Source organism: Mustela nivalis, assembly GCF_964662115.1.
Source record: "Mustela nivalis genome assembly, chromosome: 16".
NCBI classification, from domain to species: domain Eukaryota; kingdom Metazoa; phylum Chordata; class Mammalia; order Carnivora; family Mustelidae; genus Mustela; species Mustela nivalis.
The window spans coordinates 11,381,369-11,402,388 of record NC_139035.1 but is presented as its reverse complement, the minus strand read 5'-3'; the positions used below and the strand labels follow the sequence as shown (position 1 = coordinate 11,402,388).

The 21,020-nt window shown below is 39.4% G+C and overlaps 1 protein-coding gene across 23 annotated transcripts in view; it reads right to left on the bottom strand.

Annotated features, from left to right (window-relative positions):
• CDC42BPA (CDC42 binding protein kinase alpha) overlaps positions 1-21,020 on the bottom strand; it is a 329,433-nt gene that overhangs the window by 202,661 nt on the left and 105,752 nt on the right. For all 23 annotated transcript variants that reach the window (XM_082702369.1, XM_082702391.1, XM_082702387.1 and 20 more), the window contains exons 4-5: positions 16,085-16,180; positions 2,599-2,747 (exon numbers count right to left, since the gene is read on the bottom strand). In XM_082702369.1, coding sequence (XP_082558495.1) covers positions 2,599-2,747; positions 16,085-16,180 — 245 coding nt within the window. The remainder of the gene's footprint in view (positions 1-2,598; positions 2,748-16,084; positions 16,181-21,020) is intronic.

Genomic DNA, 21,020 nt, shown 5'->3' with positions numbered 1-21,020 from the left:
CCTGCAATTGTACGACTGGGTATTTACCCCAAAGATAAAAGATGTAGTGAAAAGAAGGGTCATCAGTACCCCAATGTTCATAGCAGCAATGGCCACAGTTGCCAAACTGTGAAAAGAGCCAAGATTCCCTTCAACAGACGAATGGGTAAAGAAGATATAGTCCATATATACAATGATGCCTCCATCAGAAAGGATGAATGCCCAACTTTTGTATGAACATGGACAGGACTGGAAGAGATTATGCTGAGTGAAATAAGTCAAGCAGAGAAAGTCAATTATCATATGGTTTCACTTACTTGTGGAGCATAAGGAATAACAGAGAAGATAACGGGTGAAGGGGAGCAGAAGTGAGTTGGGGAAAACTGGAGGGGGAGATGAACCATGAGGGACTATGGACTCTGAGAAACAAATTGAGAGTTTTGGAGGGGAGGGTGTGAGGGGCTGGGCAACCCTGGTGGTGGGTATTAAGAAGGGCACGTATTGCATGGAGCACTAAGTGTGGAACACTGAAAAAATAAAATTAAATTTAGAGAAAATTAGAAAAAAATATTTTTAAATGACAGTTCTCAGCTGGGATCTTGAGTTCCTGTAACAAAAGCACTTATTTTCTCATTCCATAATTTGCTCTTAAGACCATAATACCATCTTAAAAACTGCACTGTGTTTTATAATTTTCATTATAAAAGTATATTCATAGTTTATATTATAAAGTATATTCTAGGTTTTATTTTAAAAAAACCTTTGTGACTATTAGGTATCAACAGGGAAAAACATATGAATAGGCAGTAGCCAAACTGAAATCTCCTAAATACAAAATTTTTAATCAAAATATTCTTCCTTTTCTAATGTCCTAGAAGTTCAGTACCAAGTAAATCAATCAGCTGAAAATACCCACATCTTTAAAAAAAAAAAAAAAAAAGCAACACTAAAACAGAAACTTTCTCTTCCACCTGGGCTCCTGTCCTTCACAGAGATCACGTGCATCAGCCACCACCTAAAACGAACAGGCACTGCTGTGTTACTGAACAGACAGGCTCAGAGTCTGGTCGCAGGACCAGCAGCAGCACCTGGGAACCTGTCAGAAATGCCAATTCCCAGCCCCACCCACCCTACGGATTCAAAAGCCCTGGAGTAGACCCATCAAAGTGGGTCACAGCAAATCCTCTGCCTCATTCGGACGCGTGCTGACGTCTCAGAGGATGGCTCCTGCCCTCTCCGAAGTCGCGGGTCCTCCATTTGCTTCTTCCTAGCGCCTCGTCACTCTCTCTCATGGTCTCACAACCCGAAGCTTTCCTCATTTGAATGATTCATTCACCAGTAACTCTGTGATCATTTCCTACGCTCTCTCCTTTTAAAATGTGAGACTGCCTTGGGACGCCTGGGTGGCTCAGTTGGTTAAGCAGCTGCCTTCGGCTCAGGTCATGATCCCAGCGTCCTGGGATCGAGTCCCACATCGGGCTCCTTGCTCGGCAGGGAGCCTGCTTCTCCCTCTGCCTCTGCCTGCCATTCTGTCTGCCTGTGCTCACTCTCTCTCCCTCTCTCTCTCTGATGAATAAATAAAATCTTAAAAAAAAAAAAAAATGTGAGACTGCCTTTTAAAGTATGCAATACATTTAAAATTTTTTATTACACATAAATTATTATGAGCTGTTTATATTAGAAGGAAATTTTAGCTTGTGTCAACAGCTATAAGAATAATCTGGTACGTGGAGAAAGGAGAACCCTCGTGCACTGTTGGTGGGAATGCAAACTGGTGCAACCACTCTGGAAAACAGGATGGAAGGTTCTCAAAATGTTAATGCAAGTATCTTACAATCCAGCAATCGCACAACTAGGTATTTACCCAAAGAGTACAAAAATACTAATTCAAAGGGATACATGCACCCTGATGTTTATAGCAGCATTATCTACAATAGCCAAACTATGGAAATAGCCCCAGTGTCCATCAATAGATGAATGGATAAAGAAGATGTGGTGTACATATACAATGGAATATTACTCAGCCATAAAGGAGAATGAAATCTTACCATTTTCAGCGATAAGAAGCGAGATAAAGTATTCTGATTAGCAAAATAAGTCAGAGAAGGACAAATACCATGATTTCATTCACGTGGAATTTAAGAAACAAAACAAATGAGCAAAGGGAAAAAAGAGAGAGACACAAATCAAGAAGCAGACTCTTAACTCCAGAGCATACACTGCTGGTCACCTGAAGGGAGGTGTGTGGGAAATGGGGGAAACAGTAATGGGGGTTAAGGAATGCACCTATTGGTGCATGGAATGGAAGTGCTGAATCACTATACTGTACATCTGAAACCAGTATTACACTGTATGTTAATTGGCATTTAAATAAAAACTTTAAAAAAAAAAGAATAATCCTGTATAAAAAACTATTTTGTAAAGAGGCTCACTTTTTTTCATTTCATCTTAAACTGTAAACAAACACACATTTGTGAGGAAGACTTTAAATAAATCACCATCCCTGTCAGACAGTTTACAGAGAAAAAATTACCCCATGGCCATCAAAAGTATCATTTTCCCACAAAGACATCTCTGCTGGCCCTCACAGAACCCATTCGTGTGTGGCCTCTTACTCACCGGTGCACATAGTGCAGCTGATGAACGGAATCGATTGCTATCACCATCTCGGCCAAGTAAAATCGAGCCATATCTTCAGGCAATCTGTCTTCAAATTTGCTGAGCAGAGTAAGCAAATCCCCACCAACATAATAATCCATGACCAGGTACTAGAAGTAGAAAAGAAAAAAGGGACTCAATAAAAAGTAAAGGTGAAAAATTAATAAATGTAATATAACCCGAAGTCAAATACTTTTGTTGTTAATTACAAGAAGTTGCATAAAATGATCGTGACAAGGCTTGTAAATGTCAGGAAGCAGTAAAATAAAATTTTAAAAACCTGAAGCAGGGGGCGCCTGGGGGGCTCAGTGGGTTAAGCCTCTGCCTTCGGCTCAGGTCATGATCTCGAGATCCTGGGATGGAGTCCCACATCGGGCTCTCTGCTCAGCAGGGAGCCTGCTTCCCTCTCTCTCTCTCTCTCTCTCTGCCTGCCTCTCCATCTACTTGTGATTTCTGTCAAATAAATAAATAAAATCTTAAAAAAAAAAAAAAACCTGAAGCAGGGAATAAGATAGGATTATCCTTGTTTTGTTGTTGTGTTTTGCGAAGTAACAACATCATCACCTATAACAATACGCTGCAGTTTCATCAACATTTCATTGAGGAAACAATGTATTAATTCTCCAAAAGTGATTAAAGTAACTCAGAATATAAGACATTCTTTTATTATGTTAAGTTCATTTTCATCATCATTAACTTTTCCTTATTTCCAGTTAGACTGGTAACAATTTATCAAATCAGCACTTGGGTCAACACTAATATAGAGAATATAATAATTTCCATCATATACATATTTCTCTTTCCACTCCTGACAGTGCAGAAATAGCGGAATGGACTTTTCTTAGGTAAGTATAAATAGAAGTCAACTAATTTTAGATATGGATGGTTATGGGTATATGTGTAGGATATTATGATTTATAAGAAATATATATATTTATGAAATATATATATATTTGGCAGAGCTCTTAAAAAACCCTTAGAATCTCCTAAGTGGGGGTGCCCTGGGTGGTTCAGTCATACGAGCTTAGGTCATGATCCCAGGGTCCTGGTGAGTAAGGAAAGGACTCAGATGTAGGCAGGAAGAGATAGGGCTCCCTTAGCTAGGTTCTGAAAGAGTGAACAAGAGATCAGGGAATAGACCAGACCACCTGGCCCCAGATGTTAGGGAGTATTTTTCTATGCCGGCTACAGGGAATCACAGAAAATGACCAAACCGGGGTGCCTGGGTGGCTTAGGGTTAAACCTCTGCCCTCAGCTCGGGTCATGATCTCAGGGTCCTGGGACTGAGACCCGCATCGGGCTCTCTGCTCAGTGGGGAGCCTGGTTCCCTCTCTCTCTGCCTACTTGTGATCTCTCTGTCAAATAAACAAATAAAATCTTAAGAAAAGAAAGAAAGAAAATTACCAAATCTCAAAGTCAGTCAGTAAGGGTGTTATCGATTGTCCTCGTTCAGACCAAGAATGCACAAGAATCTCAAGGCCCCAAGCTCCCTGGTCAAGTTCTCAATAAAAGACCTGCCTAAAAGCCCTCAGTGGCAGACCATTTGGGACCCTTCTCACTCTAGAGAGCTTTCTCTTTCCCTTCTGTTCTCACCTTCTCTTAATGAACTTTCACATCACTTCACCCTTTTGTGTCTGGGAGATTCATTCTTCAGCTCCGTGAGGCAAGATCCCTGCAACCCCGTAACACTGGATGGAGCAGGGTCAGAGTCCCTGCTCAGCATACAGTCATCTGCTTCTCCCTCCAACCTCTGTCCCTCTCCCTGCTCAAGCAAGCTCTCTCTCTCAAATAAATAAAAAAAATACTTAAAAAAAAAATCTCCTAAGGAAGAAGACAAAGGTGGCTTTTGTTATTTATAACAAACCTCTTTTCAACCACACTTGTGTTTATGTTAATGAGGTGGCTTTTGGAAAGCCCTTGGATAATCTAAGGGTGGGGGCTGGCTGCCAAGGGAGCCAAAATTAGAAGGTTGGAAATTTAGGGAAGGGCTAGAAACTGAATCCATCATCAATGGCCAATGACTTGATCAATCATGCCTAACTAATGAAGCATTCATAAAAACCCAGAAGATGGGGCTTGGTAAGCTTCCAGCTGGGCAACCGTGGCGAGTGGTGCTGGAAGAACTGGCACACTTGCGGAGGGCGTGAGCTCTGCGCCTCTCCATCACAGGGTGCTTATGCACCTCCTTCCTACAGCGGATATTCAGTCCGGGGAGCAGCTCTGGCAAATTAACCGTTTCTGAGGAGTGGATCAGAAGCACAAGTAACTGGGGGGTGAGGAGGGAGTCTCGTAGGACTTGAACGCTTAGCTTCTGGGATCTGGTGTTGTCTCCAGGTAGAGAGAGCATCGGAACTGAGTTAAATTGCAGGGGGCTCTGCTGGTGTCATAGGACGCTCCGATGAGTGGAAAACCCACACAGCTAATGTCATCACTGAAGCAGTACTGAGAGAGTACAATGTGTGACATAAATGAAAACATGGAGACTTCCTTGACCATGTGTGTTTGCCAAAAGAGAAAGACAAGGAGTACATGCTAAAATGTTCACAGGGATTAACCCTGCATTGTTAGATTACCCGTGGTCTCATAGCTTTTCAGTATTTTCTAGATGGCTTTCTAAACATCACATATGTACGTGCGTGTTTTACCACATCATACATATTCTTTTAAGGTGAGTGAAAAAGAGACACAGTGGAAGGATGGCCTTTGTAGTCAGGGATACCTGTATTCAAATTCTGACTCTGGGTTTTAAGCGGCTTTTGAAAAATTAGTCTCTTAGAGCTTTCTCATCTGTAGACCTCCAATAATGATACCTTCTTCAGAGTACAGCACTCAGCATGAAGGACAGTAAACAGAAGATATTTTAATGTCATTTATAACACCTTGAAGTTAAGATTATTTTATTACCAAATAAAGATATTACTTCAGTGATCACCAACTTGACATTTAAAATTTAAAGAGTCTTGAGAAAATCCATATTCTTATTACTATATATTAAAATTAATTATAAGCATGTATAATTTCTGTTAAATAAAAGAAATTAATTTTACTGTTAAATCCTTGAAAATGAGAGGAACAATCTACTTCAAATCCTGGTCTATGGTTTCCTTGCTCTATTTACTAGGCCTAATGTTTAACAGACTCCATCATGAAGATTAGAGCAAACTAATTTAATGTAACAGAACAGTGTTAGAATAAACATGTCACTAGAAGTGGTAATGGTGGCAGGGAAGAAATCCATAGCTACCATCTTAAAGAAGTTCTCTGAGGGGCGCCTGGGTGGCTCAGTGGGTTAAAGCCTCTGCCTTTGGCCCAGGTCATGATCCCAGGGTCCTGGGATAGAGCCCCGTATCGGGCTCTCTGCTCGGCAGGAAGCCTGCTTCCTCCTCTCTCTGACTGCCTCTCTTGCCTACTTGTAATCTCTGTCTGTCAAATAAATAAAATCTTAAAAAAAAAAAAAAAAAAAAAAAAAAGAAGTTCTCTGAGCCGAACAGCAAATGCAAAAACTTTTCAAATAAAAAAGTTTCCTACTGAAACTGAAATCAAGCATTTACACATAGAAAATCATAAAATGTAACTTACCCCTTCAACAAACAGTCCCTAGGTGCCAATCAGGACTCTTTGGTACCAAACACAGGAGAAAAAAAAAAAAAACCTCAGAGGACAAAAAGACAAAAGTCTCCTCCATCAAAAGCTTCCTGTCTTGACATGTGCAACAGCTGTGCCTGCCACACCAGGTTCTTACAGTCTGAGTATAACCATCTACCAGGCAACTGCTAAAAAACTGTCATCTCAACATTTTTGCCACATTCAAAAGTGAGGCTCCTTGTGTCATTGTCTCTCCCCTACTTTCATCCATATTCTATGGATGAGCAGTTGTAGTAAGTCCCCTTAACAAACCCCGAGCCCCTGGGTCCAGTCCTTTTCAGTTTCTCCACATGCCTTACTGAAACTCTTCTCTGGTAAACAAAACCTCCTTGAGATAGCATAAAAAAATTATAAATACATCATTATTCTGTTTTCCTTTTCGGGCTGCCTGCTGAACAGAGTTCTGACTTTGCCTCCTCATGTTATTTCCCTACCTTGTTCTCAGAGGAAATTAGCTGTTACTAGGACAGAATTCAGCAACTGGAGGGAGCAATGAGCAAGAAACACAAAAGAAAATTCTCAAAAGAAAAGCAAGGAGTTGAAAATGAACTACACTTGCAATCTGGTTTTGGTATTAGGGAGACAAAATGGATCAGAAACAGCAGACAAATAAAAACTCCACAAGGGAAAAGAGCTCCTTTTCTCTGTACACATCCCAGCGAGTATCTCTAAGGGCTGCAAGTCCGTTTTCTATTTTCTCCTTTGTTCAGAACAACATTCAACTAAATCACCAAGGTCTTGTTGGGTCTACTTCCTACTAAATGTCTGTGGAGCCCATCCATTTCTACACTACCCACTATCCCTTCCCTAATCCAGGTCCTGGGCCTGTCTTGACTGTATTACTGTTACAGTTTTTAAGGGTTAAGAGCTTGCCATATTATATTTTATTCTGTACAAAACTTCCTTGGGAATGGCAGATAGAGCACAGAACAAGTGAGGGACAAAGAAGCTCATTCACAATTCCACAGATACGGAGTACCCAATATGCACTACCATCACACTAAACAAGGTGCTACATGAGTAAGACATGGCTCCGTCTTGATGGAATTTATAACCTTATGGAGAAGAAAACACAAATCAGTGGTCAAGTTCAGTGTAACATAAATACCGTGACAGAAATAAGCAGAAGCTGCTGCTGCAAGCTCTAAATGGAAAAGATCCTAATCTCTGAATCAGGTTCTTTCATTCCTTCATTCAATCATTCGTCCAGAATTTCTTTTTGTATAAGGTGTGAAAACTATTCACTTATTTATGGAGAGTCAAATATCTAAAACAAGTTGTAAAATATCCATTCTTTCCCCTAATACTCCCTTATCATAATTTAAGATATGAAACACCTTGGATCTGCTCTTGGGCCACGGTTGCTCTCTATGATTCCTCAGTAATACATCATACCTGCTACAAGAACCTCCTACTCATAAACTATCTTTAAAATAGTACCCAATAGAAGATACCTTTAAATGAGTTTAAGAAAAATATAGACTGAGAGGTAATGTTCATAGATATGCCAAGGAGATAACAATCCTAACATAAAGAGCTCCCACCAACTGCTAAGAAGAGGGCAGAGGGCAAGCAATCCAACAAAAGTAGGCTGAAGCTCTTAACGGTTAATTCACCTAAGAGAAAATACAACTAGCCAATTAACACATGGCCAAAAACAAAGCAACAATGAGATACCATTCTATACCCATTAGATTAGCAAAGAGACCATTCCTACTTTGGGAATAGTGAGTTGAAACAACACCAAGTTCTTGGGTGTGATGACTTACTACAACTGCTCAGCAGAGTAACTTCACAGTACCTACTGAAATTTAAAAGGTGCAAACTCCTGGATCTAGCATTTCCACTTTTAGGAATACAGTGTAGGGCATGTGGGCAAGTATATTTACTGCACAGCACTTTGATAACTGCAACAGATCAGAAACAGTACGAATAGAGCCCACCAAGAAAACCATTAAATGCATCCATCCAACATGTCCATTCTGTGGAATCCTGCACAGTCACCAAACGGGGTAATTAAATAAATATGCCCATGAGATCTCTGAAGGACAACAGCGAGTTGTAGTAACATATACCTTATTTTTACATACCTAGACTTCTGCATTGTAGAGGGGGAAGGAGCTACTCACAATGAAGTTGACCAGTGGAGTAAAATTCTGCAAAGGCCAAGGCAATGGGACAAAAGGTCACAGGCAAATATCTTACCCACACCAAGATGAGATGAGAACAGGTGCACATATGAATAAATCTGTACACATATAGGGGAGGAATGAAAAGAAGAGCTGAGACCAGACCATGGAAAGTGCAGGAGTCACAGAATGAGGGTACAGGGATATTAACACAAGGGCCCTTATGCTGCAGGCAGGGATTACAGCTGCTATGCCCACTTCCTGGCTGTGGAATCAGAGGCATAAGAAGTCAAAGGATCTGACCAAACATACCCTAAAATAGTGAGAAAGCCAGAACTCAGGATCTTGATCCTTACATCGGTTCCTTTTTACTCAAAGAGTCAGTGCTCAGTTAAAAAAGCTGACTACATCCATGATATAACAAGTATGTACAGAACCCCCAGGAAAATAAGGATACAGACTGAGTCTTTACCCATCTTTTACCCCTCCAAAATAAACAGACCCCTAGGTATGGATAGAACATACCGTAAGACTTCCAACTCTGAATTTCTAATTTAAAAAAAAAATCTTTATTTCAAAGTTTGTGCTTTGTAAGAAACTACATTCCAAAAAAACAATGTGACAACATCTGAAAACACACAATACATGAACTGTGTTGCAGAGAAAGACCATCTCCTAGAACAGATATGCTTTTAGAAGTCTTCTTAGGGAGAACTGGAAGCTCTTTTAGTCATCCTGCTGTCAAAGACATTAACAGTTAATCCGCAGAGTCCACTCTGTATTCATCCCTCCTTACTTCCTCCTAACAACTTCTATCTTGAGCACAAACTGGATTCCAGTAGAGTCTGGAGTTCATATGACTAACTACAAACTAACATTTAAATGTCTTTCAAAAAATAAATAAATAAAAAATAAATAAACAAATGTCTTTCATCCTCTAAACAGTTTACAAATGTTAATTCAAGAAATAAAAATTTTTGTTTAAAATATTTCCCTGGCTTTTTTCCCCCCTCCGGCATAAAATATCTAAACAGGAAACAGAGGACAAGTAAATATGGAGAAGAGACAAATGTCACTGATTCAGAATATTCTAAATGATATCAAAGTGATAAGAATTTTATGTGACCGTGTCGATGCAACTAAGCAGGTTTGTATTTAATGAGTTTTTCCTAAGGAAAAAGATATTCTAATTGCATTTTAAGATCATTCATTAAATTACACCAATTCTTCTCAAGCAAATAAATGCACGTAACCATGCGAGACTGTGGACTCTGAGAAACAAACTGAGGGTTTGGAGGGGTGCGGGGTGGCAGGTTGGGTGAGCCTGGTGGTGGGTATTAAGGAGGGCACGAATTGCATGGAGCACTGGGTGTGGTGCATAAACAATGAATTTTGGAACACTGAAAAAAATAAAATAAAATGTTTTAAAAATGCATGTTTGCTATGATTCCATATATTTTTTCACAAACTGGCTGCAGAGATATTTGAGCAGGTTATAAATCAAAGTGCAATTATTCATCACAGCCTCTTGAATCATGTAACACTACAAACTGTGTTACTTATTTGGCTACTTCAGGGGTATCAGAGATAATAATTATTTTGGAAAATAACTGTATAATAAAATTTCCTTTTTGGAATCTAAAACTACACTTGCCAAGATTTCTAAATGATTTATATTCTAATATTCTATAAATACTGAAAGCAAATCTTTGATGATAACCAAGTTAATTCAAAAGTTCTACTCTTGAGACTACCATACCACAAGCTTGCCCTAAAATAAGAAAAATTGGCAATTTACAGGAGATTTGACCATATGAGTAAATTTCAGTCCTGCTCCAGTTACATTGTAACACTTAGTCTAATATAATTAATGACTGGTATATAGAGACTATTTCTCATGGAGAAATGCCTCTGGGGGAAAAAATGTTAATTCTAAAGTCAAATGCAAAGGGAACAGGTAAGGCTACACTCAGAAGAGAGAAAATGATATGTCAGGCTGTCAATGAAAATTAGGCAAAATTTTGCTATACAAAATCTGGTATTTGGACACTATTCTGCATCTATACATTTCTACATTTATAACAAAATACAGATTTTTAACCCACTGAGACACCCAGGTGCCCCAAAATACAGATTTTGAAGCAATCTGTAACTCTATAGAGTTACATCTCCCTACAACAGAAAACACTGTAAGAGTGGATTTAAGTTCTTATTACCTAAAAGCTTTCAAAAATCCATCACAATAAACTGCTCTACATTTGCTACCCAAGTACGTGATTGTGTTTAATTTACTCCTACAAATTTTGCTGACAAACCTATGTAGAGTATATTTGAATTGATACATTCATCCCCAAAACCTCACATACGTATGGTAAATCCAAGTCAAATACCCCTCCTCTCAATTTAATAGAGCAACTAGCATGTGAAAAGCTCTACATCATGAATTTTAAACAATTCTGATGGTTTATATGATGACTCAATACATATTATAAAAGAAATAAATGTCATGAAGCAATAATCCTTCTTATTGCTTGCTTGAACTCCATCATTTTCTATTTTATTAAAGTTTTTTTTTAAAAGATTTTATTTATTTGACAGAGAGAGATCACAAGTAGGCAGAGAGGCAAGCAGAGAGAGAGAGAGAGGAGGAAGCAGGCTCCCTGCCGAGCAGAGAGCCCAATGAGGGACTCAATCCCAGAACCCTGAGATCATGACCTGAGCTGAAGGCAGAAGCTTAACCCACTGAGCCACCCAGGAGCCCCTTATTAAAGTTTTTAAATGCTGGTTTTAACCCACTAAATTGAGTTTATGATCCACCAACCGATCACGATCTGAAGTCTGAAGCCCGCTCTCATACTCTTCAAGTGTGTAAAGGATAGAAAGACAAGGAATGTAATGACACTGTTTGAACCCCTAAAACTGCCTGAAATCAGATAAACTCCATGACTACTAAGTTACACAGCACTTTAAGTACATTTTAGCTTAAGCTGTACCCCCAAATTAGAGATGCACATATATGTATGTTACTCATCTAAAGGCAGTACTAAAAAAAAATGTAGTGTCGAGCTGAAACACAGTGAGAAAGATTAGCTCCAACTGAGAATTCTGGAGAAGACTTTTAGACAATTCTGGTATATTAGCTGGACTTCAACAGACCGACTGAGAGGAATGGGCACTGGCATGAAAGGTAGCAGGGAGAACAGAAATAAAGGCGAAGAGCAGAGGAGTACAGACAATGTCCAGGACTGGAGGTATTCCATTGAGGCTGAAATATAGGATTTGTGTGTAGGCACAATATTTCCAGTTTATTTTTCAAAAACCACTCTAATCTGTCTAACACGACTGAGAAACCATCTCCCTCCACCACGACCAATTCCCCTTTCATTCATTTCCATGGTATAGAACCTGGACTCTCTTTCTTGCTTGACCATTCCCATTAGTTTCCTCCTTACTGGGTCCTCCAGGTCAGGCTTCTCTCGGTAAACTTTTCTCCCTGTACAAGCACCCATCAGTTATTCTCATTTACTACTAGTATTCACAGTTATCTACAAGAGGAGGCCAATTTTTCCTGTAAGGACCAGATAGTAAACACTTCAAGCATGGATGGCCCAGAAGAAAAAGCCAGATATACAATAAGATAGAAAACAAATTTCCACAGATTTTATTGGCAAAAGTAAAAATAAAATAATAAGTGAGTGTGAGTTTTATAATACAAGTGTATTAACAGAAAAATGTAATTCTTTTTGTGGGGTAGGAGAGTACGACCGTTGGCTTCATTGGGGCTCAAAGTCAGTGTTCCCCATCATCAGAATCCACGGTAATGTTCCACTGCAAGTGCTGACCTGAAATGAGTGTCAGCACTTATGTGTTTCATGTGAAAATGTCTTCTGCAATGACGGCTACTGGTATCAATTCGTGAGCGTTTAATTATAATAGAGCACGTTCCTTACTTGGAAGGCGTCTAGAGAATGCTATTCGATTTTTCTCCTGATACTTGTGTTCAGTGCATGTTGATACACTGCAGATTCATCACTTGTAACTAAAGGTTAGGTGGAAGGTCACACCTGCCGGTAACTGGGTTTTTGAACTATGGACACTTCCTTAGCACATGCATCAAATCCCAGAAACTGCTGCTAACTGTAGTGTGGTCTATGTGCTGCAAATCTGTGTGGAAATAGAGATCTCATTTCTTTTTACTTTTGATGGCATGAGAATTAGATAAAGCAATTTGACATGACTTGCAATTCCAACAATGTTCGCTGACAAAATGACTTCGCCAGAGTGTAAGTTTTGGATGTAAGTGCTGTTTTGTCTTACAATTTTAGGCAAAACTTATTTTTAAAACATACCAAGTCTACAGGAAAAGCTAATTTCAAAGCTATTGAATATTTTATACTAATGGGTTAGGGTGAGGTTTTTTGTTCGGAAATGTTTCGATCTTGGCCCTCTGCAACAAAATGTTGACACTGCAAAAGCACTGAATGGCTGAGCGAAGAGCAAGTGAGAACATTCAGCTTTGGTTTCTGACGAAAATTCATGGATATGGTAACACTCGTTTCCGTAAGACTGAATGAAGTCCACCAGTGATATTCCTGGTTCAGTAACAAATGATGGATTCAAGTGTTTGCTGCAAACTACCTGCTGATTAAGGAGACAATGAATATCCATGGGCTCTGGGCCCTTGATATTTTTACATAACTTGTAAATCTGTCTGATGAAGCCCCTTCCTACTCCACACCCACTTTCACCACTCTCTCTTATAATACGTATTAGCAAATCCCAAGGCAGGTTGTAGCAACTTAGGGTTTCCTCAACGTCTCTGAAAATACGATTGGCTGTAATTGTCCCACACCAAGTATTAACAAAGGCTGATTCCTCAGGACCACAAATTCAGCACGCCTCCTCAAGTCACAACAAAAGAGCAGGACCTGTAACCTCTTCTACCTCAAGAGCCAAAAGCGACTGCTCAGAATCACTTCCTGGTTTACAGAACAACCGCTCATGCTCCCAACACTCCTCATTCTTGAAGCAACCGTTCCCCCAAAAGGCGAATACTGTGAGACAAGTTTATTTTCTGTAAACATGTTCCTTTGGCTGCAGCAGTCAAACGTGACTGAATTCACTCACTGCTGGTACATGGTCTTCCTGCCTGGCTAACAAACGAGCCACTCAGAAGCTCACTAGAGCTCGTTTTGGTTTTTGTGAAAAAGTTCTGCAGTGAAAAGATACTGTTTTGTATTTTTTACTTTCCTGACTGCTGCCTTCCTGAGAGCTGGGAAGGCACCACGGACGCTGGCCGGTCCAGCAGGCCTGCGGTGGTGCGGCAGCCCGGGCACACCAGGCTGGCATTTAACTTGTTAACAGTATCGCCCGCACTGTGCTGGGCCCGCAAAGCGGACTCGGTGATGTCTGCATGTGCGCTATTAATGACATGAATAATAAAATGTCACAGGATCGTAAGACGTACGCCATCAGAAATGCTATCAAGTTGTTAACTGTCACTGAAATTTGTAGGCCGCTGAGCCCACTGAGAGTAACACACACATGCAGTGTCTGCGTGTCACGGGGCCAGCTGCTGTCACATGAGGCCAACTCTGCCGTCATCGTGCAAAAGCAGCCACTGACAAGGTACACATCAGCAAGAACAGCTTTGTCCCAACAGAATTTTATGGACACTGAAGTCTGAATTTTATAACACATGTCACAAAATATTTTTTTTTCAAATATGTGAAAATTCTTAGCTGGGTTGTACAAAAATAGGTGGTGAGCCAAATTTGCACTGCAGGCCATAGGTGGCCAAAAGCTGATCCAGAAAATAAGGACTGCCTAGGCGATGCAATGCTGTTTACCCTCAGGAGCCCTAACCCCCTCCGTGGGTCACATGACAACTCAAACCCAAAGCACATCAAATTAAACCCATCACCCTCCCTCTGCTCTATATTTTCCCTTCCCAAATATATTTTCCAACTCAATTCATCCATTGCTAAGCACCGAATCCCCCAGGTCAGACGCTGGAAAACTCCGATTCACCCACTCTCTCCCCTGAGGCCCTCCTCGAACTCAGAATTGGTCCAAACTCCTCAGCGCGCCGCCCTACAGTTCTGGAAGCGCCATCCTGTACTCCTGACGTTTTGCCGCTGTGATCACACTGGCTTCCTCTCCTCCCTCAAACACCCCTCTTGTCCCTTGCCGCCACAACTCCGCAAGGTCCTAAAACAGCCGTTTCACACTTGGCTCTGTGAGGGACACCTGAGTGAGCATGACAGAAGGCAGAAGGAAGAAGCTAAGAGACCAGTCAGGGCCGCTCCATTTCTCTACGCTTCACAATCGGGGCTTACAGATAGAAAGTCATTCTAAAAAATACCCAAGAGTTCCATGACCCAAAAAAACCCACTGTTTTGAGAAACATGGCTGTGAAAGTCTAATTTCTTTACCGTTAACACGTAAGGTGCTATATGATGGGACTCTCTCAACTCTCCGTCCCCATCTCCAAGCCCCTTATTTGACCCTCCATCGGTGTGAACAAAACAAGCTTCAATCTCCACACTTTGGCTCACCAAGCCCTCTCTGCCACTTCTCCCTTCTTGCTTTAGCTAATTTGTATTTGTCTTATAATAGTCCTCGTTTGAATAAATGTTATACTTTCTTCATCTGAAATAATCTGAGAATAATATTTGCCTGATTTTGGATTTATTGTCTAGAACAGTAAGAAGAGAGATCCTTTGTCTTTCTTACTCCTGAATCTCCAGAATCTAGAAAACAGTGCCTAGCCGATGGCACATATCCAATAAACAGCTATCACATGAGTAAGAAATCTTATTAAATTTTTTTTAAAGATTTTGAGAGAGAGAAAGCATGAGCGGGGGGTGGGAAAGACTAGCAGAGGGAGAGGGAGAAGCAGACTCTCCACTGTGCAAGGAGCCCTGCAGCACAGGGCTCGATCCCAGGACCCCAAGATCACAACCATGAGCCGAAGGCAGACGCTTAACCGACCGAGTCACCGAAGTCCCCCTATCTTACCAATTTTATAACCCGATACACAGTGTTGTATCTGGCACACAGCAGGAATTCAACACACGTATGCTAAAAAACCATGAAATGAAAATTCAGGCTCGAAGATGAAGAGCCTTGAACAGTAGGCCCAATGATGGTGAGTTCCACCTTCATTTCCTGTTCCTTTCTTTTTACCCCTTCAATCTTCAACTAGTAGCATTTCTCGGATTTCGATTTTCCTCTGACCTTGTTCCCAACTTCTTCCATCACGTGGTTCATAATGTCCATAGAAAATCAGACGCAGCCTCAATTTTACATGTGGCTCTCTACTTCAAGCAGCACGTGGCCACTTTGAAAAATATGTAAATCCAGCAATGATAGACTATTACAAATAAAATATATTGGGAAAACCATGAAAAGAAAAATCCTGAGCACCTCTTACAGAATTTAAATGTCTGGATTTAGTTTGGACTTGCTTATTAAAAAGCATAAAAAATTCTAGTAGGAAGCTATCAAATTATCCAGGGCTGGGGGACATATTAAATACACAATTTATACGCTGTGAAATTCAGTGGTTTTCTAAATAAAAATTACATTTAAAAATGCTTAACAGAGCATAATGCTAAATTCTGCCAATAAAAATTTAATAAGAATGTAGAAACATAAAAAATGATTCTTACTAAGTTATTGTCATCCTGGAAAGCATAATGCAGAGTTGTAATCCATTTATTATCTCCATTCACTAATACATCCCTTTCTTCACGAAAACATGCTGTCTGAAAAGGAAAAACAAAGATGTTTTTTAATCAGAGGACACTTTATATATATATATGTATATATATATTATGCAAACAATGGCTTAATGTGTTTATTATACTTTCAGTTCTAGAAAAGGAAAATGTTTATTATACTTCCTGTCCTGGAAAAGGAATATGTTTATTATACTTCCCGTCCTAGAAAAGGAATACATCCTTTTAGTTGAAAAGTCTGATATGACTTTTCAACTAGTCAAGCACCCACAGAAAGTGGACAATGGGAATAGTACATTTGAAAACATTTTATATTAAAAAATACTGCTATAGTTAAAAAAAAAAAAGAAAAACAGAAAAAAAGCATGCATGCATTTAATGACCACAGTCCAACCTACCATTTAGATAATATAAACATTAACATTTTGCCATCTCTACTTCTGTTCTTATTTTTAAGAAATAAAATACAAGTAAATTGTAGTCTTCCTCTTCCTTATACATTTCCCTATCTCCTCCTGATAAAATTAATAATCCTAGGGCATACTAGGCTCTTCCCTTCATATGCTTTGATCACACATGTATGTGTCCAAAACACCACAACTGTTTTACATTTTGAAAGTTTACATGAATGTTACAATTTTATCTACCCTGTTGCAATTTGATTAGTTCTTACTCAGTGATGGCTGTTTTCAACTGCTATGGCATTTGCTTGTCTGAATATACCAGAATTTATGTACACAAACCAACAAGGAAAACATAGGTTACTTCCAATCTTGTTTTTATGATGTTGCAATGAATGTATTTGTACAAATGTACAAGAGCCTCTCCAGGGCAAATACTTAGAAGTTGAAATGCTAGCTATAAGCATTTTCCACTTTACTAGACATAGCCAACTTTCTCTCCTGTGTACTGATTACTATCCTCACCCCACTATAGAAATCTCCTTTACCCGACCCCACATCCTCAACTGCATTTGGCACTATTGGACTCTTAAATGTGTCAATACGATGGGTGTAAAACCACACCTCAATGTTTTTTTCATCAACATATTCCCAATTCTCCATAGAGATAAACAGCTCCACGCATGCTTACAGGACATCTGAATTTTGTCTCTGAATTGTTCGAACCCTATGTCCATTTTCTCTAATGAACTGTCTTTTCCTTTTTGATTTGTAAAAGTTTTAATTTATTCTGAGACCATATTTTCACTATTACAAAGGTACATCCAGAGATACTTAGAAATATGTGGCTAAAAAAATACTAATTTTATACAATACATTATAATCTGTAATCTTGAAAGTTTTAACTTAAAAATCTACTATGTCAGCAAGTTCAAGAAGAACTGAAAGGTAAAGTGAAACCCAAGTCTCCTAAGTCATACCCTATACTCACACGGTCTTGTGTGTCCAGAAGTCACCATCAATAACTGCAAAGTATCTTCTCAGAAAATTGGGTCTCTGTAAGCATGTTCTGTAAGCATGTGCATGCACATGCACACACACAATATTCGTGTGGTACCCCATTTCCCCTCGTTTTTCTTTTCTTTATACAAATCAGATCACAGTGCTCTGTAACGTTTTTTTTTTTTTTCAAGTAATGATATACTGAACAGTTTGCCACACCAGTAGAGACTCACCTACTACCTAATTCTTAACGGCTGCACCATGTCCATGCACGCTGAAAAGCCATCACCCAGTATTCGATTGACAGGCAGGGAGGGCTTAGTTACTTATTTGCCATAAAACAAACTCAATAACCAAGATATACAAAACAATTAACATTAACATCCCCTAATTAGGCAGCTTAAGTTTTTCCATGTATTCCCATAAATTTTATTTGATCAAATGAAGCTTCCAAAGTCATGCACGGAATAGCACCAGAGAAAAATTTAAAAACAATTAAACCTTAAACCAAATAAATGGACAGGTTGACCTGACAATTCGATTATTAAAATCAACATCATTATGCTTTGGTTCACTTTTGCAGTAAAAGAGAACCGCTTAACACACTCACTGCTAAGTTATGTTTTAGAATTTAAGTGACCTACGATTTTCATTTGCTGGTAATGGTTCTGAGTAAAGATGGTCAGAGCCAAAAAGACTCTTTGCTCCTGACTATCTTATTATGACAGCTTTCTGGAATCTTACAGACATTCCAGCTAAATTCTAGTAAACGTCTGATTAGGGACTCCAAAGTCAACAAAGCTCTAAAGACATTTTGTCAACAGATTAAACATTAGTACATTCTCATCTATTCCAAACTGTTTCAGTGACAAAATAAATTTTAAAAAAAAATATATATATATACTGTGACCTAAAACTTCAAACACATACAAGAGAGAAGAATACAACCCCCTCCTCCCTACAACATCCTCATCAACCAATTTCAACAATGATGCTACTGTTCAATCCTGCTTCATCAACACCCCCTCCCCTTCAACCTGTCCAACTCCTGTCCAGCACCTTTCACATACCACCCTCCCATGCATAAAAATACACATGTGTACACGTACAAGGTTTTTTCTGAAGCAAATCCTAGACATCATATGACTCTATTCATAAGTACTTAGGTGTTAAACTATCCCTATTAATGCCTCAGATACTGAGTTCAGATGTAAAGCATTGTGTCCTTTTCTGCTTCAATAGGTCACATTGTCCTCAGTCATCAGAACCGGGGATGTGGGGGTAACGACAATCTACTGTAAAGAGGCTGCTACACATCCTACAAAATACAGGACAGACCCCACAAGGGTCCACAAGGAATCATCTGGCCCCAAATGTCACAAGTGCCACTGCTGAGAAACCCTGTTTCAGATCGATATTAACCAAGCCAAGATGCACGTGCACAAGGTTCATCACTCCATGTGGATAAAGGCTATAATAACGTCTACTTATACCTTTAAGGAAAAAAAAAACTAAACAAATTTTTTATTACCATATAATGTATTATTTGTTTCAGGGGTACAGGTCTGTGAATTATCAGTCTTACACAATTCACAGCACTCACCATAGAACATCTCCTCCCCAATGTCCACCACCCAGTTACCCCATCCCCCCACCACCTCCCCTCTAGCAACCGTCAACTTGTTTCCTGAGTTTAAGAGTCGCTTATGGTTTGTCTTCCTCTCTGGTTTCATCTTGTTTCATTTTTCCCTCCCTTCCCTTATGATCCTCTGTCTTGTTTCTCAAATTCCTCCTATCAGTGAGATCATATAACTTGTTTTTCTCTGACTAACTCATTTCACTTAGCATAACACCTCTAGTTCCATCCACATTGCTGCAAATGCAAGATTTCATTTCTTTTGATGGCTGCTATATATATATATATATATATATATATATATATATATATATATATATATATATATATATATATATATATATATATATATATATATATATCACATCTTCTTTATCTATTCATCTGTTAATGGACACCTAGGCTTTTTCCTGAGTTTAGCTATTGTGGACATTGCTGCTATAAACATTCAGATGCACGTGCCCCTTCAAATCACTACATTTGTATCTTTAGGGTAAATACCCAGTAGTGCAATTGCTGGGTCATAGGGTAGCTCTATTTTCAACGTTTTAAGGAATCTCCATGCTGTTTTCCAGAGTGACTGCACCAGCTTGCATTCCCACCAACAGTGCAGGAGGGTTCCCCTTTTAAACCATTTTTTAATATCCTCCTGTTAAAAACAGAGTATCTAAATAGATGAAAATGTAATAAATATGTATGAGGGGTTACTGAAGGTCATGGAGCTTCTTCAGATGCCGTCACAGATCAGGAGAAGGGAAGGGACTGCTGACGCACTGACAGAGTTTGTGAATGATAAACGGGCAGTGACAGCGACCTCTGTACCCATAGAGTTAGTTAGCAAAACTCAGCCGCCCAGGTACAGAAAGAGAGAGGGTATCCCGCTACCTTCCAATGATGCATGTCTCACTAATCATTTATTTGTGATATATCTTAAATGGAAATAAATGCAGCCAACAGGTCAGGGGTAGATCTTTGAGAAAGTATTTAAAGCATCGGGGTGCCTGGGTGGCTCAGTGGGTTAAGCTGCTGCCTTCGGCTCAGGTCATGATCCCAGGGTCCTGGGATCAAGTCCCACATCGGGCTTTCTGCTCAACGGGGAGCCTGCTTCCCCCTCTCTCTCTGCCTGCCTCTCTGCCTACTTGTGATCTGTCTGTCAAATAAATAAATAAAATCTTTAAAAAAAAAAAAAAGTATTTAAAGTATCAACAATGCATAGGTCAAAAATCAAGACATTTCGCTCCTTAACTGTAAGTTATTAAACATCACTGATAGACTCAGTTTTCCAAAGCTGGATAAGTCATGGCCAGAATTTAAACATATGTTTAAAAAAACTCTATTCTATTTAAAACCCTATTTAAACATGTGTTTAAAAAAGGACTTGATAACTAAAGCACAGAAATACAATTCCACTCTACTTCAAAATGAAGCTCTATGCAAAATTTCAGTGTCGAATTTCTTCCTAAAAGAGAAAAGTTTTAAGCAGTTTTTTAAAATTTAATTTAATTTTATTTGTGTGTGTTTCAAAAATCATTGTTTATGTACCTCACCCAGTGTTCTGTGCAATACATGCACTCCTTCAGGTAGTTTAAGGAGAGCTCCTTTTAAATACTGAACCAGCTTTGTGTCCCTGAAGTAAAACCCACTCAGTCATGTTGTACCCACAAGTCTTTTTACACACTGCTGAATTCTATTTGCTAACATGTTTTTAAGTTTATTTGTATCATGCTCATGAGGCACTCTGGCCTTTAATTTTTTCTGTATGGTCCCTGTCAGGTTTTCTATTGGAATAATACAGGCTTCACAGAATGAGTGTTGCTTCTCAGGCCCC